This window comes from Schistocerca americana, chromosome 3, assembly GCF_021461395.2.
Source record: "Schistocerca americana isolate TAMUIC-IGC-003095 chromosome 3, iqSchAmer2.1, whole genome shotgun sequence".
Classification (NCBI taxonomy): domain Eukaryota; kingdom Metazoa; phylum Arthropoda; class Insecta; order Orthoptera; family Acrididae; genus Schistocerca; species Schistocerca americana.
This window is the reverse complement of record NC_060121.1, coordinates 901,145,527-901,170,039: the sequence shown is the minus strand read 5'-3', so window position 1 is coordinate 901,170,039 and position 24,513 is coordinate 901,145,527. Positions and strand designations below refer to the sequence as shown.

The following is a 24,513-nucleotide window of genomic DNA, read 5'->3' as shown; positions in this document are numbered from 1 at the left end:
GAAATGAAACAAAATACTTTTCAATAAAACGAACACATAATTATGTGTGTATAAGTTCTTCGAAAATTTTGTTTTTGGTGATGTGTCGTAGTGGGTTGTAAATGTTAGGACAATATTTTCACTCAAAATATATATCTTCCTCACCTCTAGGTCATGTTCTATTTGTTGAAGTTACCACTTTCCTACCACAGAACAAATGTATCTACTTTTAGGAGGCAAATTTTTAAAATAATGCATTCTACAGTCACAGTATCGTATTTAATGAAAGCTTCAAGTGAAATACAGCATACATAGTGTCTTTACAGAAAGAATTACATTTTCGACGTGCTGCGTGAGCGACTGGTGCTTCCCGAAACCGGAATTCTGTCTAGGGAACCAGCATGTTCTCCTGCACGTGCACTGCGAGTAAGTGTCGCGGACACAGGCGTCGCTACAAAAGCTGAGCGGAACACAGTTATAACAGCTACGGACAGAAGTCTAAATAAAGGCGGTCATAAGATGAAGATCAACAAATGTGAGACAACGGTAATGAAACGTAGTCGAGCAAAATCAGGTGACGTTGGAGAATGTAGGTTAGGAAATCCAACACTCAGACATGGTAATTGGATGTCTCTATAGGCCCCCTGGCTCAGCAGCTGTTGTGGCTGAGCACCTGAAGGACAATTCGGAAAATCCATAATGAGTTTTTCACTCTGCAGCGGAGTGTGCGCTGATATGAAACTTCCTGCAAGATTAAAACTGTGTGCATAGTTCTATTATGTTAGACAGAATATTACTGAAAGCGCAGGGCAGAGCACTTGCCCGCGAAAGGTAAAGGTCCCGAGTTTGAGTCTTAGTCTGGCACACAGTTTTTATCTGCCAGGACGTTTCATATCAGCGCACACTCAGCTGCAGAGTGAAAATCTCATTCTGGAAACATCCCCCAGGCTGTGACTAAGCCATGTCTCCGCAGTATCCTTTCTTTCAGGAGTGCTGCTTCTGCAAGGTTCGCAGGAGAGCTTCTGTAAAGTTTGGAAGGTAGGAGACGAGATCCTGGCAGAAGTAAAGCTGTGAGTACCGGGCGTGAGTCGTGCTTCGGTAGCTCAGATGGTAGAGCACTTGCCCGCGAAAGGTAAAGGTCCCGAGTTCGAGTCTCGGTCGGGCACACAGTTTTAATCTGCCAGGAAGTTTCAATTTGGAAAATATTTCGAGTAGATTTCCCCACCATGTTATAGTTTTGGGTGGAGATTTTAATCTTCCGGATGTAGACTGGGAGACTCAAACGTTCATACCGGGTGGCAGGGAAAAAGAATCCAGTGACATTTTTTAAAATGCTTTATCTGAAAACTACCATGAGCAGTTAAACAGAGAACCGACTCGTGGCGATAACATATTAGACCTTCTGGTGAGCCGGTCTGGTTGGCCGAGCGGCTCTAGGCGCTACAGTCTGGAACCGCGCGACCGCTACGGTCGCAGGTTCGAATCCTGCCTCGTGCATGGATGTGTGTGCTGTCCTTAGGTTAATTACGTTTAAGTAGTTCTAGGGGACTGATGACCTCAGTAGTTAAGTTCCATAGTGCTCAGAGCAATTTGAACCATTTGAACCTTCTGGTGACAAACAGACCCGAACTATTTGAAACAGTTAACGCAGAACAGGGAATCAGCGATCATAAAGCGGTTACTGCATCGATAATTTCAGCCGTAAATAGAAATATTAAGAAAGGTAGCAAGATTTTTCTGTTTAGCAAAAGTGACAAAAAGCAGATTTCAGAGTACCTGACGGCTCAACACAAAAGTTTGGTCTCAAGTACAGATAGTGTTGAGGATCAGTGGACAAAGTTCAAAACCGTCGTACAACATGCGTTAGATGAGTATGTGCCAAGCAAGATCGTAAAAGATGGAAAAGAGCCACCGTGGTACAACAACCGAGTTAGAAAACTGCTACGGAAGCAAAGGGAACTTCACAGCAAACATAAACATAGCCAAAGCCTTGTAGACAAACAAAAATTACGCGAAGCGAAATGTAGTGTGAGGAGGGCTATGCGAGACGCGTTTAATGAATTTGAAAGTAAAGTTCTATGTACTGACTTGGCAGAAAATCCTAAGAAATTTTGGTCATATGTCAAAGCGGTAGGTAGATCAAAACAACACTCTGTGACGAAAATGGTACTGAAACAGAGGATGACAGACTAAAGGCTGAAATACTAAATGTCTTTTTCCAAAGCTGTTTCACAGAAGAAGACTGCTCTGCAGTTCCTTCTCTAGATTGTCGCACAGACGACAAAGTGGAAGATACCGAAATAGACGACAGAGGGTTAGAGAAACAAATAAAATTGCTCAATAGAGGAAAGGCCGCTGGACCTGATGGGATACCAGTTCGATTTTGCACTGAGTACGCGAAGGAACTTGCCCCCCTTCTTGCAGCGGTGTACCGTAGATCTCTAGAAGAGCGTAGCGTTCCAAAGGATTGGAAAAGGGCACAGGTCATCCCCGTTTTAAAGAAGGGACGTCGAACAGATGTGCAGAACTATAGACTTATATCTCTAACGTCAATCAGTTGTAGAATTTTGGAACACGTATTATGTTCGAGTATAATGACTTTTCTCGAGACTAGAAATCTACTATGTAGGAATCAGCATGGGTTTCGAGAAAGACGATCGTGTGAAACCCAGCTTGCGCTATTCGTCCACGAGACTCAGAGGGCCATAGACAGGGGTTCCCAGATAGATGCCGTGTTTCTTGACTTCCGCAGGGCGTTCGATACAGTTTCCTACAGTCGGTTAATGAACAAAGTAAGAGCATATGGACTATCAGACCAATCGTGTGATTGGATTGAAGAGTTGCTAGATAACAGAACGCAGCATGTCATTCTCAATGGAGGGAAGTCTTCCGAAGTAAGAATGATTTCAGGTGTGCCGCAGGAGAGTGTCGTAGGACCGTTGCTATTCACAATATACATAAACGACCTTGTGGATAACATCGGAAGTTCATTGAGGCTTTTTGCGGATGATGCTGTGGTATATCGAGAGGTTGTAACAATGGAAAATTGTACTGATATGCAGAAGGATCTGCAACGAATTGACGCATGGTGCAGGGAATAATTGAATCTCAATGTAGACAAGTGTAATGTGCTGCGAATACATAGAAAGAAAGATCCTTTATCATTTAGCTACAATATAGCAGGTCAGCAACTGGAAGCAGTTAATTCAATAAAGTATCTGGGAGTACGCATTAGGAGTGATTTATAATGGAATGATCATATAAAGTTGATCGTCGGTAAAGCAGATTCCAGACTGAGATTCATTGGAAGAATCCTAAGGAAATGCAATCCGAAAACAAAGGAAGTAGGTTACGGTCCACTTGTTCGCCCACTGCTTGAATATTGCTCACCAGTGTGGGATCCGTACCAGATAGGGTTGATAGAAGAGGTAGAGAAGATCTAACGGAGAGCAGCGCGCTTCGTTACAGGATCATTTAGTAATCGCGAAAGCGTTACGGAGATGATAGATAAACTCCAGTGGAAGACTCTGCAGGAGAGACGCTCAGTAGGTCGGTACGGGCTTTTGCTGAAGTTTCGATAACATACCATCACCGAGGAGTCAAGCGCTATATTGTTCCCTCCTACGTATATCTCGCGAAGAGACCATGTGGATAAAATCAGAGAGATTAGAGCCCACACAGATGCATACCGACAACCTTTCTTTCCACGAACAATACGAGACTGGAATAGAAAGGAGAACTGATAGAGGTACTCAAAGTACCCCCCGGCACACACCGTCAGGTGGTTTGCGGAGTATGGATGTAGATGTAGAAGTGTAAATAAAGGAGGCTATACGATGGTAGTAGTGGTAAGTTTCTATGGGACCAAACTGCTGAGCTCATCGGTCTATAAGATTGACATAAAAAAGATGTGGAAAAGGGTAATAAAATGCAGACGAGTCAAATCAGGTGATTCTGGAGATTCTGGGCTAGGAAATGCTACACTAAAAGAAATAGACGACTTCTGGTATTATGGCTACAAAATAAAGTGACGATGGCCAAAATATATAGATACAAAATACACAGTGGCAAAAGCAAGAAAAGAATTTCTGAAAAAGATAAATTTATTATATTCAAATACAAATTTATATGTTATTAAGACTTTTATGGAAGAACTTTTTTTAAATTCCTTTATTCATAACAGTGTTCATCACACATCAAAACCCACCACCTAACTAATTAGTGGGGCCTACAATTTACTACAGTGTCACATGCAGCATAATACACAGTAGTGTTTCTTAACTCTATGGAGCAAGCTGACTAAGTTATTTGCTCTACCGGGAACTACAAGTCATGCTTATTATTCCACTCTACTTCAGTACTGCAGAGTTACAGATGTGCCAGAACGAATATACTGGGTGATCAAAAAGTCAGTATAAATTTGAAAACTGAATTAATCACCGAATAATGTAGATAGAGAGGTACAAACTGACACCCATGCTTGGAATGACGTGGGGTTTTATTGGAACCAAGAAAATACAAACTTCAAAAAATGTCCGACAGATTGCGCTTCATCTGATCAGAATAGCAATAATTAGCATAACAAAGTAAGACACCAAAGATGATGTTCTTTACAGGAAATGTTCAATATGTCCACCATCATTCCTCAATAATAGCTGTATTCGAGGAATAATGTTGTGAACAGCACTGTAAAGCATGTTCCGAATTATGGTGAGGCATTCAAATGGTTCAAATGGCTCTGAGCACTATGGGACTTAACAGCTGTGGTCATCAGTCCCCTAGAACTTAGAACTACTTAAACCTAACTAACCTAAGGACACCACACACATCCATGCCCGAGGCAGGATTCGAACCTGCGACCGTAGCAGCCGCGCGGTTCCGGACTGCGCGCCTAGAACCGCGAGACCACCGCGGCCGGCGGTGAGGCATTGTCGTCGGATGTTGTCTTTCAGCATCACTAGAGATAGATGTCGGTCGATCACGATACACTTTCGACTTCAGGTAACCCCACGGACTGAGGTCTAGGGACCTGGGAGCCAAGCATGACAAATGTGGCGGCTGAGCACACGATCATCACCAAACGGCGCGCGCAAGAGATCTTACACGCGTCTAGCAATATGGAGTGTTTTTTTTTTTTGGTTATAATAAAACCGCATGTCATTCCAACCATGTTTGTCAATTTTTACCTCTCTATCTACATTATTCCGTGGTTTATTAAGTTTTCAAATTTATACTGACTTTTTGATCACCCAGTAAACCTACTTTTGTGGCAGTGCCCATCGAGCTAATCCCATGCCTCTGCCATTGGGCTAGGACGGCTGCAGAATCCGGAAATGTTAGTTTCAAAATAATTTATTTCTACTAAACTACATCTATGACTACCTATCTTAATAACCTAGTGCAATGTCCTTTGGTGTGAGACGCACCTCCTTCTGCAAGTATTTGACTGTAATGTAACCTTTTATGCAAGTTCTACGTGCCAGGTAAAATACGAGGGCTATACAGAAAGTAAGTTCCGATTGGTCGCAAAATGGAAACTGTGAAAATCCGATGGAGTTCTGCTCAGATGTATTGTATAGTGCTTCTACCACGCCCGTCGATCTTTTCAATTCTGAGCGTATAGTGAGCACGTAAAGATGCCTAGAATATAGTGTCTCTCACCAAGTATGAGGTCCTGGTGTGAGATTTCGCCTGTTCGCTGTGCAGCCCACATAACGTAACTGTCGTGCGTTTAGTTCTTCATGATAAATCTACACTCCTGGAAATGGAAAAAAGAACACATTGACACCGGTGTGTCAGACCCACCATACTTGCTCCGGACACTGCGAGAGGGCTGTACAAGCAATGATTACACGCACGGCACAGTGGACACACCAGGAACCGCGGTGTTGGCCGTCGAATGGCGCTAGCTGCGCAGCATTTGTGCACCGCCGCCGTCAGTGTCAGCCAGTTTGCCATGGCATACGGAGCTCCATCGCAGTCTTTAACACTGGTAGCATGCCGCGACAGCGTGGACGTGAACCGTATGTGCAGTTGACGGACTTTGAGCGAGGGCGTATAGTGGGCATGCGGGAGGCCGGGTGGACGTACCGCCGAATTGCTCAACACGTGGGGCGTGAGGTCTCCACAGTACATCGATGTTTTCGCCAGTGGTCGGCGGAAGGTGCACGTGCCCGTCGACCTGCGACCGGACCGCAGCGACGCACGGATGCACGCCAAGACCGTAGGATCCTACGCAGTGCCGTAGGGGACCGCACCGCCACTTCCCAGCAAATTAGGGACACTGTTGCTCCTGGGGTATCGGCGAGGACCATTCGCAACCGTCTCCATGAAGCTGGGCTACGGTCCCGCACACCGTTAGGCCGTCTTCCGCTCACGCCCCAACATCGTGCAGCCCGCCTCCAGTGGTGTCCGACAGGCGTGAATGGAGGGACGAATGGAGACGTGTCGTCTTCAGCGATGAGAGTCGCTTCTACCTTAGTGCCAATGATGGTCGTATGCGTGTTTGGCACCGTGCAGGTGAGCGCCACAATCAGGACTGCATACGACCGAGGCACACAGGGCCAACACCCGGCATCATGGTGTGGGGAGCAATCTCCTACACTGGCCGTACACCACTGGTGATCGTCGAGGGACACTGAATAGTGCACGGTACATCCAAACCGTCATCGAACCCATCGTTCTACCATTCCTAGACCGGCAAGGGAACTTGCTGTTCCAACAGGACAATGCACGTCCGCATGTATCCCGTGCCACCCAACGTGCTCTAGAAGGTGTACGTCAACTACCCTGGCCAGCAAGATCTCCGGATCTGTCCCCCATTGAGCATGTTTGGGACTGGATGAAGCGTCGTCCTACGCGGTCTGCACGTCCAGCACGAACGCTGGTCCAACTGAGGCGCCAGGTGGAAATGGCATGGCAAGCCGTTCTACAGGACTACATCCAGCATCTCTACGATCGTTTCCATGGGAAAATAGCAGCCTGCATTGCTGCGAAAGGTGGATATACACTGTACTAGTGCCGACATTGTGCATGCTCTATTGCCTGTGTCTATGTGCCTGTGGTTCTGTCAGTGTGATCATGTGATGTATCTAACCCCAAGAATGTGTCAATAAAGTTTCCCCTTCCTGGGACAATGAATTCACGGTGTTCTTATTTCAATTTCCAGGAGTGTATGTCGCACTCTGCAGGGGCAATGATGATGCTCCTGTAGCGTTTTCGACAGGAAGTGTTTGATCACACACAACACAGACCGTAACTGCCTCGTCCTGAGTTTCATCTCCGCTCACATGAACATTGCTGGCTATGAAGACAACGTTTTGACACAACAACGGGGTGTAGACGAGCGTAGAGAACTGGCGGAAAGCACAGGCGGTTGAATTCTATGACGAATGTATTGGAAAGTTGGAGCAACGCTACGACAAATGTCTAAATCGGAGAGGCGACTATGTAGAGAAGTAGCTGTAAGATGTGGATAACTATAGCAAATAAAATATTTTTATTTTCACACTTGTTTCCATTTCGCGACCGATCTAAACTTACTTTCCTAATAGCCCTCGTGAAAATGGCCTGGAATGGAATAAATATTTTCTGATGCATAATGGCACAAGTTGTTCGAGATCACGTTTCCTTATTGGCTGAACCAGGCCTCAGCTAGACAAATAGAAAGCTAAGTATTCAAAATGTCCGATTTCACTCAGAAACCAACGGCAGAAACGAATACGCGGAAGTTCGCCTGGGCTCTTTAAATCTTGTACAACAGTAAATTCCTAGGGATAAAGATTCTTTTTGATGATGTTCCGACGCGGCGATGTTCCCATTTGCACACATAAACGGAGATGATACTACGTTTGACTTTGTCCCACGCTTTCCTTCATTCGAACAATGCTTTCTGATTTTCGAACTCTGTTCAGATAGTTACGGTTTTTGTCGCTTTAGAATTTATTTCGCTCCATTTCTCCGATCTTGTTTTTCACTGCAGACTTTGTTGAAGGTTTTTCCAAAACACTTCCAGTCTGAAACTATTGCACAAACAGTCCCGTAAACATTTTTCACGAATAATGCTCCGTGTAAAATACGAAAATGACCGCAACCAGTTTTATTGTAAGCATTGTTTTGTGTTGCATCCAACTAAACACGTCTGCCCACCTCACTTACTCAATCGTAATGACAAAGTGATGAGCTCTATAAAAATTATACATGAAATGCGCATTAGTAGACATGTGACAGCAACCGATTGAGGCAACGAAATCATTGTTTCCAGCATTTTCTCTGATAGCGATTCTACTGCCAATTCCGGGCCAATTTTAGTATGCTCACCCTACGTAACCTGCAGCGACCAGCGGAAGGTATCCTTTTGTTCTTTTCCAGAGAAATTTATTTCTTCGTATTTCCAGTAACTTAAAAAATAAAATCATGTAATAAGTTATTAATCAACAAAGTACACACCGAAAATTTTGAAACTCCTGTAAAAGCAAATATATTAAAATGGATGAGCACGCCCCCTTCTGTGTCCGCTTAGTTCAACATCCACCACGAGAATTTTACACTTGATCTACCGCTATATTTTGATTTATTTTAAGACAACTGAAAACAAGTCGCAGCAGAGATAAAATTCCTCAAGTGAGAGACTAATTGATAACAAAGGATGTCTGACGAGAAAAATAAAAGTGTAAATGTTATAAAAACTATGAAACAAAAACAGTTATGTCGCAACCGGGAAAACGTGGTATGTCAAAAAGTGGAAGTGGAAAAGTGAAATAAACACTCAGGCATAAGAGAATATATGCTTCTGAAATGTGGTGCTACGGAAGTATACAGAAGGTTACATCGTTAGATGGTATAACTAACGAAGAGATAGCGAAACGATTTGGAGAGGACCTAAATTTACGGTACATGCATGTATAAAAGGAAGGATGGGTTGACAGCACACATTCTGAGTCAAGATTGCGTCTCAGTTTGGTATTGGACGGAAGTGAGATGGTGAGATGGGAGGGGGGGGGGGGGGGGGAGCGATTTTGGAGAAGAACCAACAATCGACAAAAGCAAGGATGTCCACATGGATGTAGACGTGAAACGGCATGCACAAGATACTAGTGTAGAGAATTGCATGAAACCAGTCTTTGGAGTGAAGACTATCACAAGACCACAACATAAACAAAGTATTAAATGAACAACCTCAACCGCGGGACTGCTACGGTCGCAGGTTCGAATCCTGCCTCGGGCATGGATGTGTGTGATGTCCTTAAGTTAGTTAGGTTTAAGTAGTTCTAAGTTCTAGGGGACTGATGACCACAGATGTTAAGTCCCATAGTGCTCAGAGCCATTTGAACAACCTCATCTCGTTCACGATAGACTGTGGTTTGGGAACTACGACTGTTTATGATAAATAAGATAACCGTGAACTAACGTTTTTCTTTTTTCACTGAATCGAAAGACTGTGTAGGAAGACGTCCGATAAGGGCGATTCAGAACGAATTCTCTATGTCAGAAAAGTTAAAAGAAAATTTTTACTGACCAGCGATCACTGGAAAATCTCTTGTGGTACTTAAAACATCCAGCACCAAATTAAAGTCAAATGGAAGCACTGAAGAATACGTGGAAACCAAAACTATGATCACAAATTTATTTTATTCAATGACCGGTTCAAATCGTCAGGGTGGCCATAAGATTAATCTGTCTCGTTAAACTTAATAAAAGAGGCTAGTAAAATTTATATCCGTGACTGAAATCGTCACATAATATAAACTCATGATAATATTATTACTGTCAGTTTGATCTGTCTCTCACTGTACACTCATAACTCGTCGTTGACACAATGGCTGTGTGTTTCGGATGATGATGATAATGATGATCATAACCATCGAAACCAGTTATTGAATAAAATAAATTTGTGGTCATAGACAGCACTTGTTTCCACATATTCTCAAATACTGGATCACAGTTGCCTTCAAGGTGACCATGTATGCCCTCATCAAGAAAATGTTAAAATTTGGAACTCAAGAACTCACAGCCATTTCCACACTGGCCACATTGACAGGACATTAAATTCATATTGATCCGTATGCTTTGGTACAGAGAGAAAACCGGAAGTGTAATTTTAAAGACTAATGCAAATGTGTTATCTCTCATTGTACTGTGTCAAAACGACTTTTACTGCAGGGAAAGAACACAGTCCTGATAATAGCTGAACACTTTTCTATTCGTAGGAAGTGTATGGCGGTATAATATTTAATTAAACAGCGCTGTATACTTCTTATTGAATGGTTCGTAATGGAATGGTTAGTGGGCTCTTACCGAAAATCGGCATTTTTCATTAACACGAACCATTCACAAATTTTATGTCTTCAAAATTTAATCAGTTCTCTTGTCACCATAAGTGACATTAGCAACATAGCGTCCAGTCTTCTGAGGGAATTCCTGCGTTGATCTTCACATGAAGGTTATTGTGGTATACTTTATCTGAAAGTTCTTTCCTTTAAATTTTCTTGTTTTATTCGTTGTGAGCCCTAATCAACCATTAACTATTTCACACTTGAGCTTGTTAAAGCTGTTGCACTTCGTGTGAAGAGACTTTTCTGCTTGCTTCCCCGCTAGTTGTCTTTCTTTAGAAAAGGTTAAAAAAATACTGCGGCACTGTTTTGAGGTAATGGAAGCATAATTTGTTGGAGATCGTGAGCTTTCATTTTGCGCTATCTGATTTTCATTAGAAGTTTTTGTGGGTCGCACTTTAGATGCTGCAGCCTGAATAGCAGCAATCCTGGCAACAACACCATGTGTGGATTTCACCTAAACGTGAGACTCGATCTCACAAATTTTGAACCTTTTAACTGCATAACTGACTATAGGTGCTTTCAGACATGCAGTGCTCACAAAGCGAACTCCCCATCGCACCCCCTCAGATTTAGTGGTAAGATGACCCATTGGACAGCTGGTCAAAAACTGAACACAGGTCAAACATGCAGACATGTGGAGGGTGTACTGAACTGTGGAAAACAGAAGTTAAAGTAGAAACAGTGCACAGCCCAAGATCAACATGCGCAACATAGAGCGACTCTGAATAACCGTGGTCTCGTGTTCATGTGGTCACGGTTTTCGCTGGTTTCAAATATCCGTCATATCCCACACCTTTTTTTTCACGAAGTTATGAGCTGTTCGACCGGCCAATGACGTTTCTGTTCGACGTGTTCAAATGTGTGGTGTAACATCCCATTTGCAGCAGCAACGTGTAACGGAGGGACCACCCACACGTACTTACCTCCTATTTGCTCTACACAAGTACCACATGTTACGCCTCTTGCGTTCCGTTTTGGAAGTCTTGACGCTTGAGTACCTTCGTTTTAACATAGTTCGCACCCGCTTATTTGTTGTTTCCATTTCTGTGAGAGGTCTGTGAGGCATCTCGCCTGCTCTCGCTGTTCATCACATTTACTTGTGACGGCAATACATTCTTACCACGTGACTAGTATATTAAACCAATGTATAGTATGGAGATTTGGACACTGTCCAACAACACTGTGAACACACAACAACAACGCCGTGGTTCTAAAGAGTCGCTCGATGCAGCAGATCTTGAAACTGGGCCTTTTACTATTTCTATTTTGCTTATTTTTCACAGTTTAGTACACATTCTTCTTGTTTTCATGTTTGACCTGTGCTCAGTTTTTGACGGGCTATTCACACTCGGCCATGTTACCACTATCCCTTGGTGACAGGGGGGGGGGGGAGGGGGGTGAGAAGGGGGGTTTCTCTTGTCAGCAATAGATGATCTCGCCAACTTGCTCCAGACGATTACTTTAAAAGTCTTTGATTTTTGGAGTAGGATTAATAAGAACAAAACTGGGGACCTTAAAACGCGTATTGTTTACTATAGTTATTAACAGCAGAGAATTGTAAAATCTTAACAGTTATTTCACAAAAGTTTTATGTTGAAGACCTCGAAAATTGTAACAGGTCTGGCAATATATAAAACAATTACACTGAAGCGCCAAATAAACTGGTATAGGCATACGTATTCAAATACAGAGATATGTTAACAGGAAAAATACGGCGACGAGTTCGGCAACGCCTACATAATACAACAAATGTCCGTCGCAGTTTTTAGATCCGTTACTGCTGCGACAATGGCAGGTTATCAAGACTTAAGTGAGTGTTAGTCTGCGCGCGAGCGATGAAATACAGTCTCTCCGAGGTAGCGATGAATTGAGAGTTTTCCGTTGCGACCATTTGAAAAGTGTACCGTGAATATCAGGAATCCAGTAAAACATCAAATCTCCGATGTCGGTGCGGTCGAAAAAAGATCTTACAAGAACGCGACCAACGACGACTGAAGAGAATCGTTCAACGTGACAGAAGTGCAACCCTTCCGCAAATTGCTGCAGATTTCAATGCTGGGGCATCAACAAGTGTCAGCGTGCGTACCATTCAACAAAAGATCATCGAAATGGGTTTCCGGAGTCGAAGGTCGACTCGTCTGCTGTTGATGACTACACGACACAAAGCTTTACCCCTCACCTGGGCCCGTCAACACCGATTATGGACTGTGGATGACTGGAAACATGTTGCCTGGTCGGACGTGTCTCGTTTCAAATTGTATCGAGCGGATGGACGAGTGCGGGTATGGAGACAGCCTCATGAATCCATGGACCCTGCATGTGAGCAGGGGACTGTTGAAGCTGGTGGAGACTCTGTAATGGTGTGGGGCGTGTGCTGTTGCAGTGATATGGGACCCGTGATACGTCTACATGCGACTCTGCCAGGTGACACGTACGTAAGCATTCTATGTGATCACCTCCATCCATTCATGTCCATTGTGAATTCCGACGGACTTGTGTAATTCCAGCAGTACAATGCGAGACCCCACACATCCAGGAGTGGCTCCAGGAACACTCTTCTGAATTTAAACACTTCCGTTGGCCACCAAACTCCCCAGACATGAACATTATTGAGCATATCTGGGATAGCTTGCAACGTGCTATTTAGAAGAGGTCGCCACCGATCGTACTCTTACGGATTTATGGACAGCCTTGGAGGATTCATGGTGTCAGTTCCCTCCAGCACTACTTCAGACATTAGCCGAGTCAATGCCACGGCGTGTTGCGACATTTCAGCGTGTTCGCATGGGCCCTACACGGTATTAGGCAAGTGTAGCAGTTTCTTTGACTTTTCAGTGCATTTAACATATTCTGAACTGGCAGCAGTTGATTCACTGTACGAGTTTTTAGAGTCCCTGCGTATGGTGATGCTACCAGGAACGTTTATGTCAACATTAAACCAAGTGTTTAGTCATCTAGCTCGCTTGCCATCTGTTCCCGATGTCCTGCATACAATGAAACGGTCGAAAATAAACGAACGTAGGAAGTAGATAAAATGTACTAGGGATGCGTTGTTATGTCTGCTGACTGCTTGGACATGAAGGAAAAGAGAATAATAATGGGAATGTGAGAATTAGCACCGTTGAAATTGGCACAAGAGTAAGGTAGTAATCACATCACTAACAAAAATAATGGTTACACTTATATTGATCCCCAAAAATCTATATTTTCTTTATTTTCTACTTCTCATGACGCGTTTCGGTGTCACCATGATCAGATCAATGGTATAAAATTGCAACGTAAGACAAAGAAAAGAAAAGACAGAAATGAAAACAGAACGGCTTTCAAAGTTTCAAAAGTGTGTCACTGTCCATATGTATTTATTTTTCGCCTTACATCCACTGCTAAAGGATTATAATACCAACAGATTACCGTATATTGCGTGATTAATCGACATCTGAGTTACTGACAAGGAGAAAATGATGAATCGAAATTATAGAACTGATATCATAAGAGATTTGTTGTTAGGCCCTGAAATGAAAAATAGGGTCAGAGATGATGAAAAAATTATTACGATACACTGATGTAGTAAGTAGTTGTAATAAAATCCTCTGATTCTAGAAGTAAAATTTGTTTCGAAATTGAAAAAGCTATGGGAATAGAAAGGAAATTGTCACCTCAGATAAAGAGAAGTAAGTAAGGCCGTTGACAGTTTAAATGGCAAATCTCATCTTTGGTATTAACGGGATCACTGACCTTTTTTTACGTCAATCATCTGATGTTTTATGCGGTCCGCCGTTAATTCCTCTCCTGAGCCATCCTCTTCATCTCAGAACAGCACTTGCACCATATGTCTTCAATTTTTTTCTACATACATTCCAGTTTCTTTTATCCCCTATAGTTTTCTACCTTCTACAGCTCCCTTAAGTGCTACAAAAGTTATTCCACAATATCTTTATCACGTGACCTTTCTTCATGTCACTTCTTGTTGTCTTTGTTTTCCATGTATTCCTTGCTTCAGCGATTCTGCAGGGAACCTCTTCATTCATTATTTTATGTTCACCCAATTTTTAACATCCTTCCACAGCTACGGCTATCAAACTCTGCGATTCTCTTCTTTTCATATTTTCCAACTGCATAGAGGAGAGCTACGCAAAAGGGAGAGGCAGCCCCTCGGCCATGTCGGGCCCGCGTGCAGTCTACATGGCTGCTGCATGCCTCAGCATCGCAAGCCCTACATGTCGCAGTCACGATCAGCCACCAGCCGGCATCACCAGAGCTGGCACAGGCTGCCACTTCCGAGTGACCTACTTGCATCCGCACAACACGTGACAGGAAAATACACCGAAGCGCCAAAGAAAGTGGTATAGACATGCGCGTTTAAATACAGATATATGTAAACAATCAGAACCAGTTGTTGTTGTCGGCAACGCCTTTATAAGACAACAAGTGTCTGGTGCAGTTGTTAGATCGGCTACTGCTGCTACAATGGCAGGTTATCAAGATTTCAGTGAAACTTCCTGGCAGATTAAAACTGTGTGCCCGACCGAGACTCGAACTCGGGACCTTTGCCATTCGCGGGCAAGTGCTCTACCATCTGAGCTACCGAAGCACGACTCACGCCCGGTACTCACAGCTTTACTTCTGCCAGTATCCATCTCCTACCTTCCAAACTTTACAGAAGTTCTCCTGCGAACCTTGCTAGTTCTGCAAGTTTCGCAGGAGAACTTCTGTAAAGTTTGGAAGGTAGGAGATGGATACTGGCAGAAGTAAAGCTGTGAGTACCGGGCGTGAGTCGTGCTTCGGTAGCTCAGATGGTAGAGCACTTGCCCGCGAAAGGCAAAGGTCCCGAGTTCGAGTCTCGGTCGGGCACACAGTTTTAATCTGCCAGGAAGTTTCATATCAGCGCACACTCCGCTGCAGAGTGAAAATCTCATTCTGAAGATTTCAGTGAGTTTGAACGTAGTGACGTGGTGATGCAGACGGCGCACGGGCGACAAACCATCTCCGACGTAGCGATAAAGTGGGGATTTTCCAGTACGGCAATATCAGCAATCACGTAAAACATCAAAACTACGACATCGCTGCGGCTGGAAAAAGATCCTCTAAGAACGGAGCAACGAAGACTGAAACGGATCGTTCAGAGTGACAGAAGTGCAACCCTTCCGCAAATCGCTGCAGATTTCTATGCTGGGCCATCAACAAGGGTCAGCGTGCGAACTATTCAACGAAACATCATCGATATGGGCTTTCGGAGTCGAAGGCCCACTCGTGTACCCTTGACGACTCACGACACAAAGCTTGACGCCTCTCCTGATCCCGTCAACACCGACATTGGACTATTGATGATCGGAAACATGTTGCATGGTCGAACGAGTCTCATTTCAAATTGTTTCCAGTGGACGGACGTGTACGAATATGGAGACAACGTCATGAATCCATGGACCCTGCATGTCAGCAGGGGACTGCTCAAGCTGGTGGTGGCTCTGTAATGGTGTGGGGCGAGTGCGGGTGGAATGATACGGGACCCCTGATACGTCAGATACAACTCTGACAAGTAACGCGTACGTAAGCATCCTGTATGATCATCTCCATCCTTTCATGTCGATTGGGCATTCCGACGGACTTGAACAATCCAGCAGGACAATGCGACCTCCCACAAGTCCAGATTTGTTACAGAGTGGCTACTTCCGTAGGCCACCAAACTCCCCAGGCGAATATTATTGAGCATATCAGGGATGCTTTGCAACGTGCTCTTCAGAAGACCATCCCTCGTAGTCTTACGGATTTATGGACATCCATGTAGGATTCATGGTGTCAGTTCCCTCCAGCACTACTTCAGAGATTAGCCGAGTCCATGCCACGGCCTTTTGTGGCATTTCAGCGTGCTCGCAGAGGCCCTACACGATATTAGGCTTTTCAGTGTAGTGTCGCAAATATTCCGCCATCGGCAGCTGTGAAGGGCGGCGCACTGACTACACAAGCCAGTTCTTTCGGCTTCGAGAGTCTCTCCAGGCTTCTGGGTGGATGCTGTTCTCCTCACTGAACACTCTTGAAGCCAATAGTGGGGGCCGACGTCGCTGTTCTAGGCTTCACCATTGGTTTCTTCTGTGATAACACATTGTGTTAGGGATACACTTTGCTATGCCTGTGTTGGACGTAATCAAGACGACATTCACTGGACTTAGATTATTCCCCTGTAAAGCGTATTTTTTTACGAAGCTCCTAGTGGTTTTGCCACACGCTAGAAACAGCCAGGTGGCTGCAGATAGCAGTTGTGTCATCCTCTGTACCATTACCTAGTGAGACGCAGTATTTTGTGCCTTTTGTCCTTACTGTCGAAGCAGACGTATTTCGTGCTCAATAAACTTGTTAAAATCTTGCTCACTGTTTTCCCTGTGTCCCCGTATGGGACAATTCACCTAAAGTCCATGATTCACTTCTATACAGTGCTGAGCTCCAAAGTTAAGTCTTAGAAATTTCTTCCTCACATTAAGGCCTACGTTTGATACTAGCAGACTTTTTTTGGCGAGAAATGCGCTCTTTGCCTGTGTTTGTCTGATTTCTACCCCCTCGTAGCTTCGTCTTCATGTCTCAGTTTCCAGAATGAGATTTTCACTCTGCAGCGGAGTGTGCGCTGATATGAAACCTCCCGGCAGACTAAAACTGTGTGCCCGACCGAGACTCGAACTCGGGACCTTTGCCTTTCGCGGGCAAGTGCTCTACCATCCGAGCTACCGAACACGACTCACGCCCGGTACCCACAGCTTTACTTCTGCCAGTATCTCGTCTCCTACCTTCCAAACTTTACAGAAGCTCTCCTGCGAAACTTGCAGAACTAGCACTCCTGAAAGAAAGGATAATGCGGAGACATGGCTTAGCCACAGCCTGGGGGATGTTTCCAGAATGAGATTTTCACTCTGCAGCGGAGTGTGCGCTGATATGATAGTCTGCCGGAAGGTTTCATATCAGTGCACACTTCGCTGCAGAGTGAAAATCTCATTCTGGAAACATCCCCCAGGCTGTGGCTAAGCCATGTATCCGCATTATCCTTTCTTTCAGGAGTGCTAGTTCTGCAAGTTTCGCTGGAGAGCTTCTGTAAAGTTTGGAAGGTAGGAGACGAGATACTGGCAGAAGTATAGCTGTGGGTACCGGGCATGAGTCGTGCTTCGGTAGCTCGGATGGTAGAGCACTTGCCCGCGAAAGGCAAAGGTCCCGAGTTCGCGTCTCGGTCGGGCACACAGTTTTAGTCTGCCGGGAGGTTTCATATCAGCGCACACTCCGCTGCAGAGTGAAAATCTCATTCTGGAAACATCCCCCAGGCTGTGGCTAAGCCATGTCTCCGCATTATCCTTTCTTTCAGGAGTGCTAGTTCTGCAAGTTTCGCAGGAGAGCTTCTGTAAAGTTTGGAAGGTAGGAGACGAGATACTGGCAGAAGTAAAGCTGTGGGTACCGGGCGTGAGTCGTGCTTCGGTAGCTCGGATGGTAGAGCACTTGCCCGCGAAAGGCAAAGGTCCCGAGTTCGAGTCTCGGTCGGGCACACAGTTTTAGTCTGCCGGGAGGTTTCATATCAGCGCACACTCCGCTGCAGAGTGAAAATCTCATTCTGGAAACATCCCCCAGGCTGTGGCTAAGCCATGTCTCCGCATTATCCTTTCTTTCAGGATTGCTAGTTCTGCAAGTTTCGCAGGAGAGCTTCTGTAAAGTTTGGAAGGTAGGAGACGAGATACTGGCAGAAGTAAAGCTGTGGGTACCGGGCGTGAGTCGTGCTTCGGTAGCTCGGATGGTAGAGCACTTGCCCGCGAAAGGCAAAGATCCCGAGTTCGAGTCTCGGTCGGGCACACAGTTTTAGTCTGCCGGGAGGTTTCATGTCTCATTTTGCTTCGAAGGTAACGGAATTGTTTCACTTCGACTGTTACGGATTCTCCAATTCTGATACTGCGTATTACCCGTCTTCCCCTATGGCCTACACCTGTTTTCTTGAGAACTGTGGACTTTTTCACCAATTTACGATGCCGAACACTTTTTCTGGGTTAACGGGGCCTGTTAACGTCGCTTGATTTTTCTTAAATATTTCTTCCACTATCAAGCACGTCAGAACTGCCTTGCTGGTGCCTTTACCTTTCCTAAAGCCAAACTGATTGACATATAACAGACCCTGAATTTTGTTTTCCGTTCTTCTGTTTATTGTTGTCTGCAGAAAACGGGATGCATGAGATGCGAAACTGATTGTACGATAGTTCTCGCACATATCTGCTTTTGTTATCTTCCGGATTGTGTGTATAACAGTTTTCCGAAAGTTTGGTGATACGTCTTCAGGCTAATAGATTCTACACACCAACTTGAACAGTTGTTTGGTCGCCACTTTCCTCCCAAAGATTTTAGAAATTCCTAAGGAATGTTATCTACGCTTTCCGCCTTATTTGATCGCAAGTGTTCCGAAGCCCTGTTAAACAATGACTCTAATATTGGATTCCCTATGTCTTCCATATCGACTATTATGTCGTCAGTTCGTACCTCTCGTAGAGTTGTAACGCAGCAAGTTATTACGAGATGACATTCGTTGCAGTAAGCCACGCAGCCATCTAGTACGGTGGCTGCAAGATGGCTATGTGTTTTTTTTTTTTCTCGCTTTGCTGACAGCATAGCTATCGCTGCCTGCCGTGAGAACTGCATAGCGTAACATTCAGTCGATACGAAGATTCATACTCTCTACGAATCTAAATAATCCATATTAGGTATATATAATCAGATTTTGTTCAAATTTGGTACACAGCCTTTTGTTGTTAATGGAATGATGCTGTCAAAATTTCAGATTTTTATTTGTTATAGTTCTGGAAACAAAGAGAATTACCTAAAACTCCTAAAACCTACGCTTGTTTTTTTAAAAAAGAAGTTAGGATCAATAACAGATTGACTTTGATTACCATTTGAAGCCATTCCAAAGTTATCAGTGCATAAAAATCAATTAATTAGAATTTCTTTTCCAAATTCTAGTCACTGTGCATTACGTAATACAAAAATCAGTCAAAATTATTATTTGATTATATTTCGCCGTGTGAGTCCGTGAGAATGATTGAGAGAGTGTATGTGGGACATACTTTAAAATTTAATACTTGATTTTACGTAAAACCTTGTACAAACGGACCGTGGGAAAGTTATGTTGCAACCACGATTCAAGAGACGTATGTCGGTGTTTGTTTGCTTTTGTATAAAAGTAGCCAGAATGGAAGTTAGAGGCGGAATAGGTTTATTTATCAATTTGAAGAATATTTGGCACTTCGTTTACTTTGATTAAACATAATACAAGAATTTGAAGTTTTGCTGACATCAATTACTACCAAATTAGTAATTGGATAAGGCAAGATTTGCCGCGAGAATGATCTGGAAGGAACGTTCTGATTGGTCGTTTAGATCAACAGCCAATGGGAATTAAGCTGTTCCCGTGCGGATAGAGAAGTGGGCATATGTGGGAGTATCTCGAGAAGAGTAGCTTGCTAGCCGGTCTATGGATAACACGATGTCAGATCGCTCCTTACGAATACTCCGTAAGATGAGGGAATAGCGAGCTAAAGTTTGGTGTTTCTAAATTAAATAGTTTGAGAGAGATGAGCGTGTGAACTTTCTGGCCGTAGTAACAACTCCGCGTGGCGTGTTTCGTGCTTTGTACAGAATATTTCGGCGAGCACCTCCAACGAAGAAGACCACTGAAACGACTGAATGTTTAACTCGCAAATAGTAGCGGGTCTGTGACTGGTAGAAAGTGAAAATTATTCTGGTCGGACTTGCTAAAATTCTGGCTGCTTTTCGAGAGAATGTTTGTTATACAGACAGTGAACTTGGAATGATATTTTTTTACCATATTAAATACGGACTCGATAGCCATTTAACGTGTTTCAGTATGCATAAAAAGCAGAGTTAATCTAATTTTAAACGCTTTTCTGCAAGTAGACTGAATATCCCGAACGCCCGATTTTTTAATCATGAACTTTCAGGACCTGACTTTCAACTAGAGTTACTCGGCCGCTGTGTGGTGGGTATTAGTTAGTGCTTTACACTGCCTAGCACGTATCTGCTACCACAGGGGGAAGGGACGTCGGAAAGAAAAGTACCGATGAAGGTAGACTATCGATAAGTGAAAGAGAGAATGCTGACGACTGACCCCGCCCCATCGAAGAGGCGTGTTAAAAAGCGACTGTTAAGTGTCAGGAGTGCTCGTGAAGCTTGCGTGAATTTCTCCAAGATACTGGTGAAATCCACATTTTGTCATTGTTACATCTGGTGTACGAAAGTGCTTTTTTATGAGAAATATGCATTTTTAAATCGACAGGTGTTATAATTTTTCTTGCAGTTGATGACTGTTGAAATAACTGAAAACGGTCAAGACTAAATATAATGTAAGCGGCTGATACTAGATACAAATGCTTTTCTCTACGTATCTCACAGCTGCAGCTAGTTACCTACGCACATTTCTAATCACAATCAGTAGCTTGCAGCGATACGTTACCTCCGAGCGGGAAGAACTTGGCGTAGATGCTCTTGAAGGTGGCTTCGTTGATGGCACCGCTGGGGCACTCCTGCTTGAAGGTGCGGTAGATGTAGCGGATCTCCTGGCGGGAGAACCTCGTGGTGCGGCTGATGGCCTCCAGACGGTCTGGCCGGTGTCGCTCTGGGGGAGGGCCCTCCTCCTCGTCCAGGTCCACGTCTGGAACAGACACCGCGCAACGGCCACCGTCACTACCGCAGCAGTCGATCGTCTGACCTGGTGTCTCAGTACACCAGTCTTACAGTAGCTGTCGAGAAATGCGTTTACAGTTACACTCTTAGCAATGAAATTTCTTTCGTAACCTCAGAATCAGAATCTAGCTACTGCAAAAAAGGAAAATAAAGCTCGATTTGCACACCACATTGCTTTTGCTTTACTAGGTGAAACGCGACTACGGAAGCCAACTTCAATCACTGATTGATTCATACACTCCTGGAAATGGAAAAAAGAACACATTGACACCGGTGTGTCAGACCCACCATACTTGCTCCGGGCACTGCGAGAGGGCTGTACAAGCAATGATCACACGCACGGCACAGCGGACACACCAGGAACCGCGGTGTTGGCCGTCGAATGGCGCTAGCTGCGCAGCATTTGTGCACCGCCGCCGTCAGTGTCAGCCAGTTTGCCGTGGCATACGGAGCTCCATCGCAGTCTTTAACACTGGTAGCATGCCGCGACAGCGTGGACGTGAACCGTATGTGCAGTTGACGGACTTTAAGCGAGGGCATATAGTGGGCATGCGGGAGGCCGGGTGGACGTACCGCCGAATTGCTCAACACGTGGGGCGTGAGGTCTCCACAGTACATCGATGTTGTCGCCAGTGGTCGGCGGAAGGTGCACGTGCCCGTCGACCTGGGACCGGACCGCAGCGACGCACGGATGCACGCCAAGACCGTAGGATTCTACGCAGTGCCGTAGGGGACCGCACCGCCACTTCCCAGCAAATTAGGGACACTGTTGCTCCTGGGGTATCGGCGAGGACCATTCGCAACCGTCTCCATGAAGCTGGGCTACGGTCCCGCACACCGTTAGGCCGTCTTCCGCTCACGCCCCAACATCGTGCAGCCCGCCTCCAGTGGTGTCGCGACAGGCGTGAATGGAGGGACGAATGGAGACGTGTTGTCTTCAGCGATGAGAGTCGCTTCTGCCTTGGTGCCAATGATGGTCGTATGCGTGTTTGGCGCCGTGCAGGTGAGCGCCACAATCAGGACTGCATACGACCGAGGCACACAGGGCCAACACCCGGCATCATGGTGTGGGGAGCGATCTCCTACACTGGCCGTACACCACTGGTGATCGTCGAGGGGACACTGAATAGTGCACGGTACATCCAAACCGTCATCGAACCCATCGTTCTACCATTCCTAGACCGGCAAGGGAACTTGCTGTTCCAACAGGACAATGCACGTCCGCATGTATCCCGTGCCACCCCAGTGCTCTGGAAGGCGTAAGTCAACTACCCTGGCCAGCAAGATCTCCGGATCTGTTCCCCATTGAGTATGTTTGGGACTGGATGAAGCGTCGTCTCACGCGGTCTGCACGTCCAGCACGAAGGCTGTCCAACTGAGGCGCCAGGTGGAAATGGCATGGCAAGCCGTTCCACAGGACTACATCCAGCATCTCTACGATCGTCTCCATGGGAGAATAGCAGCCTGCATTGCTGCGAAAGGTGGATATACACTGTACTAGTGCCGACATTGTGCATGCTCTGTTGCCTGTGTCTATGTGCCTGTGGTTCTGTCAGTGTGATCATGTGATGTATCTGACCCCAGGAATGTGTCAATAAAGTTTCCCCTTCCTGGGACAATGAATTCACTGTGTTCTTATTTCAATTTCCAGGAGTGTGTTATTTGATATCCGTACTTATTATTAAAATGGAAGTATACGGGGTGGTTCATTGATAGTGACCGGGTGAAATATCTCACGAAATAAGGATCAAACGAGAAAACTTCAGAGAACGAAACTCGTCTAGCTTGAAGGGGCAAACCAGATGGCGCTATGGTTGGCCCACTAGATGGCGCTGCCATAGGTCTAACGGATATCGACTGCGTTTTTTGAAATAGGAACCCCCATTTTTTTACTACATATTCGTGTAGTACGGAAAGAATCGACCACTTTTCTCCCTTTGTGATAGATGGCGCTGTAATAGTCACAAACGTATAAGTACGTGGTATCACCTAACATTCCGCGAGTGCGGACGGTATTTGCTTCGTGATACATTACCCGTGTTAAAATGGACCGTTTACCAGTTGCGGAAAAGGTCGATATCGTGTTGATGTATGGCTATTGTGATCAAAATGCCCAACGCGCGTTTGCTATGTATGCTGCTCGGTATCCTGGACGACATCATCCAAGTGTCCGGACCGTTCACCGGATAGTTACGTTATTTAAGGAAACAGGAAGGGTTGAGCCACATGTGAAACGTCAACCACGACCAGTAACAAATGATGGTGACCAAGTAGATGTTTTAGCTGCTGTCGCGGCTAATCCGCACATCAGTAGCAGACAAAGTGCGCGAGAATAGGGAATCTCAAAAACGTCGGTGCTGAGAACGCTACATCAACATCGATTGCACCCGTACCACATTTTATGCACCAGGAATTGCATGGCGACGACTTTGAACGTCGTTTACAGTTCAGCCACTGGGCACTAGAGAAATTACGGGACGATGACAGATTTTTTGCACGCGTTCTATGTAGTGACGAAGCGTCATTCACCAACAGCGGTAACATAAAACGGCATAATATGCACTATTTGGCAACGGAAAATCCACGATGGCTGCAACAAGTGGAACATCAGCGGCCTTGGCGGGTTAATGTATGGAGCGGCGTTATGGGAGGAAGGATAATTGGCCCCCATTTTATCGATGGCAATCGAAAGGGTGCATTGTATGCTGATTTCCTGCGTAATGTTCTACCGATGTTACTACAAGGTGTTTCAGTGCACGACAGAATGGTGATGTACTTCCAACATGATGGATGTCCGGCACATAGCTCGCGTGCAGTCGAAGCGGTATTGAATAGCATATATCATGACAGGTGGATTGGTCGTCGAAGCACGTTCACCGGATCTGATGTCCTCCGATTTCTTTCTGTTGGGAAAGTTGAATTTGCTATCGTGATCCACCTACAACGCCTGACAACATGCGTCAGCGCATTGTCAATGCATGTGCGAACATTACGGAAGGCGAACTACTCGCTGTTGCGAGCAATGTCGTTACACGTGTTGCCAAATGCATTGAGGTTGACATACATAATTTTGAGCATTTATAGCATTAATGTGGTATTTACGCTGTAACAGCATGCGTTCTCAGAAATGATAAGGTCACATTGGAACACAATGGAACTACCGAATTAAAATGTTCAAACGTACCTACGTTTTGTATTTAAATTTAAAAAACCTACCTGTTACCAACTGTTCGTTTGAGTTTGTGAGCCATATATTTGTGGTTATTACAGCGCCATCTATCAAAAAGCGAAGAAAGTGGTCCAACTAAAACATTCGTATTTCTTTACGTACTACACGAATATGTAATAAAAAATGTGGGTTCCTGTTTTTAAAAAAACCTAGTTGATATCCATTTGACCTATGGCAGCACCGTCTACCGGGCCAACCACAGCGCCATCTTGTTTTCCCATTCAAGCTAGACAAGTTTCGTCCTTTGTTTTCGTT

General features: G+C 44.9%; 1 protein-coding gene across 1 annotated transcript in view; it reads right to left on the bottom strand.

The window, feature by feature from the left end:
• LOC124606485 (Kv channel-interacting protein 1-like) overlaps window positions 1–24,513 on the bottom strand; it is a 210,847-nt gene that overhangs the window by 92,913 nt on the left and 93,421 nt on the right. The window contains exon 2 of the mRNA XM_047138468.1: window positions 20,800–20,997. Within this exon, the coding sequence (XP_046994424.1) occupies window positions 20,800–20,997 (198 nt within the window). The remainder of the gene's footprint in view (window positions 1–20,799; window positions 20,998–24,513) is intronic.